Source organism: Rhineura floridana, chromosome 16, assembly GCF_030035675.1.
Source record: "Rhineura floridana isolate rRhiFlo1 chromosome 16, rRhiFlo1.hap2, whole genome shotgun sequence".
Taxonomy (NCBI): domain Eukaryota; kingdom Metazoa; phylum Chordata; class Lepidosauria; order Squamata; family Rhineuridae; genus Rhineura; species Rhineura floridana.
Genome location: NC_084495.1, coordinates 19,149,783 through 19,152,807, shown reverse-complemented (window position 1 = coordinate 19,152,807; position 3,025 = coordinate 19,149,783). Strand labels below are relative to the sequence as shown.

The 3,025-nt window shown below is 58.1% G+C and overlaps 1 protein-coding gene across 1 annotated transcript; it reads left to right on the top strand.

Moving 5' to 3' along the window:
- Positions 1 to 280: 280 nt before the first annotated feature.
- On the top strand, positions 281 to 1,919 carry LOC133371300 (brain-specific homeobox/POU domain protein 3-like). Its single transcript, XM_061598560.1, has 2 exons — positions 281 to 400; positions 983 to 1,919. Exons 1-2 carry the CDS (start codon positions 281 to 283, stop codon positions 1,910 to 1,912), a joined length of 1,050 nt encoding a protein of 349 aa, XP_061454544.1. The 3' UTR covers positions 1,913 to 1,919.
- Positions 1,920 to 3,025: the final 1,106 nt, after the last annotated feature.

The window sequence follows — 3,025 nt, the reverse complement described above, 5'->3', positions numbered from 1 at the left end:
TTCGACACGCCGCCGCCGGTCGCTCCGAGAGCAGAAGAGCGCGCGAGACGCGAGCGCTTCTCCTGCTACGCAAAATGAGCTCTATCCTGGCTCGGACGTCTGGGAAATGGGCGGGGCGTGGTCCTGAGGCTGCAGCCAATGGGAGGGCGGCCCGCCAGACGGGTGTGGCCTGGGCGGCTCTATAATGTCATTGATAGTGCAAGAGCGTCCGGCAGAGACAATAAGGGGAGCCGGGCTGGAGCGGCCACCTGCTCCTCTCCTCCTCCTCGTCGCCGCCACCATGATGTCCATGAACAGCAAGCAGGCGTTCAGCATGCACCCCATCCTGCACGAGCCCAAGTACACCCATCTTCACTCCAGCTCCGAGGCCATCCGGAGGGCTTGCTTGCCTGCCCCTCAGGTAAGGAAGGGATCCGACGGGGGGGGGACAGAATGGGAATTCAAGAGAAAGGGGGGGTGTCAGTAGCTAGTATTTCACTGTGTTCTTGTGAAAGGATGGCCACATAGGAGTCTCTCACCTCTGCAGCTCAGATCCTGCTTAGTTAGACGGGGCTCTCACTGCCTCCCCCCCGGACGGGAGTTTCTACAAAGGCGCAGGTCAAAATCCCAGCCTAGGGAGGAGGAAGGAAGGGGGGAGAGAGAGGTTTGAAGAAATGGGCGAGCCGGGAAAAAAGGGGGGGACACTCTAAGCGAGGGCTCCGAGGACGTCCGACGACGCTGTCCCTGCCCCAAACCTGCCGCCCCAAGGAGGGTTTTCCTTCCCTGAAAGTTGCCTGACACAAACGGGGAGGGAAGACACGTGGACGTAGGAAACGGTGCACTTTCGGGAAGAGGGGAAGGGCAGGTGGCCTTGTCCTATCCAAGCAGAGCGACCCGGTCAGGGTCCCCGGTGGTGGCACTGGCTCCCTGCCTGCTTTCCCTGCCTCCCGCTGAGTCCTGTCCGCCTCTCTCTCTCTCTCTCTCTCCCTCGACTCTCTCGCAGCTGCAAAGTAACTTCTTCGCTGGCCTGGATGAGACGTTGCTGCGCGGGGCCGAGGCCCTGGCGGCGGTGGACATTGTCTCGCAGAAGACCCACCCCTTCAAGCCGGACGCCACTTACCACACCATGAACAGCGTCTCGGTCTCCTGCACGCCCACCTCGTCCTCGGTGCACCTGCACCACCCGTCGGTGCTAAGCGGCCATGCGCACCACGCACACCACGCGCATCACCCCCACCAGCCCGCGCAGGGCCTCGACAGCGAGCTGCTGGAGCACCTCAATTCCGCCCTGCCGCTGCCGGACGTGGGAGCCGCGCCCGCCCACGCCCACCCCCACGCCCACCTGCCGGCCCTCAACGCCATGGGGCACCCCGCGCACGGGCAGCCTCCCATGGGCATGGGCCACCCCCCGCCCCACGGCCTGGCTTCGCACACCGTCTTGGCCGGCCCGGAGACGGAGACGGACCCACGGGAGCTGGAGTCCTTCGCCGAGCGCTTCAAGCAGCGGCGCATCAAGCTGGGCGTGACGCAGGCCGACGTGGGCTCAGCGCTGGCCAACCTCAAGATCCCCGGCGTCGGGTGCCTCAGCCAGAGCACCATCTGCCGCTTCGAGTCGCTCACCCTCTCGCACAACAACATGGTGGCCCTCAAGCCCATCCTGGAAGCCTGGCTGGAGGAGGCAGAGCGGGCCCAGCGCGAGAAGATGGCCAAGCCCGAGGTCTACTCGACGGGCGACAAGAAGCGCAAGCGGACCTCCATCGCCGCGCCCGAGAAGCGGTCGCTCGAGGCCTATTTCGCCGTCCAGCCCCGGCCCTCGTCGGAGAAAATCGCCGCCATCGCCGAGAAGCTGGACCTGAAGAAGAACGTGGTGAGGGTCTGGTTTTGCAATCAGAGACAAAAACAGAAGCGCATGAAATTCTCCGCCGCTTATTGAGGAGAGGACTGGAAAAAGGAGGGGAGGGGAGGGGAGAGGAGGGGGGCGGCGGACGGAGGGAGGGGGGAAACAGGCACACAAAATGGACGTCCGCAGCCGAGGGACAATGCTGGTTTCAAAACGACAAGGGGGCAAACATCCCAAAGGCCTTGAGGTCACTAAAGCCCCCCTGCGCTGAACTCCCTGGCCGCGGGGGCGGGGAAAGGAAGGAAAGACTCGGAAACAAGCGCCGCCCAGGGGAGAGAGCGACTCAAGACTCTGTTTTCTAAATAAAAAGGACAGTACAAACAATATTAAAAAATATACAGGAGGGGGAAAAGAACCTATACTACTGTACCATATTCCTGGTGAGTGACAAAGCTGAGTCTTTTCGTGGCTTTTTTTCTTTTTGTTTTAAAAGGACTTTATCTTTCCATCCCTTTTCCGTCCCTGCATTTTCAAACCAAGTAAGGAAACTTGAACTGAAAACGAAAACCACTCCCCTTGTCCTTCCCAGTTCCAAAAGCTCTTTTTAAGACAGAGGAGTATATATATATATCTATCTATATTTGTGACCGCACCTGTGTCATTCCTGTAAAAAACACCAACACCTTTTGCCGGCTTCTGTTCGACGGCTTTCCTCCCCTTTGAACCCTTGGCTCAACTCTCCTGCACTGTTCACCGGCCCCCCCCCCGACCCGGCTTCGCCTCGCATGCTTCAGCTTTCCGGATCCCTTCTACAGCAAAACCCCATCGCATTGTTTGCAATAAGTCTTCTGTTTCTACCTCATCCGTTTTTGTTTGTGTTTTTAAAAAGCGAGAGAAAAAGAAGAGCAAAAGGTTAAAAGGGACCCGTTTAACTGATCTGGGAAACTGGGCTGGTGAAGACAGTGGTGGAGAGACTTTGGTTTCATTTGGTTTGACTTCACTTGGAGTCTGGAATGCCTGTATGATTTCACTGTAAAAAAAAAACCCCACAGCAACAGCGCTTTGACAATCAAATCATTAAATATCGCCTTTATGACTCTTTAAACCTGTGGAATTGTGGAAGGGGGGTGAGGAATTGAGAGGGTAGAAAGGGGCTTTTGCGTTCGGAACGCAGAGCGCAATCCTATACATCTCTACTCAGAAGTA

Coding starts and splice junctions, on each gene's coding strand:
- LOC133371300 (XM_061598560.1), top strand. CDS start 281: ATGATGTCCATGAACAGCAAGCAGGCGTTCAGCATGCACCCCATCCTG. Junction 401..982: donor CTTGCTTGCCTGCCCCTCAG/GTAAGGAAGGGA, acceptor ACTCTCTCGCAG/CTGCAAAGTAACTTCTTCGC.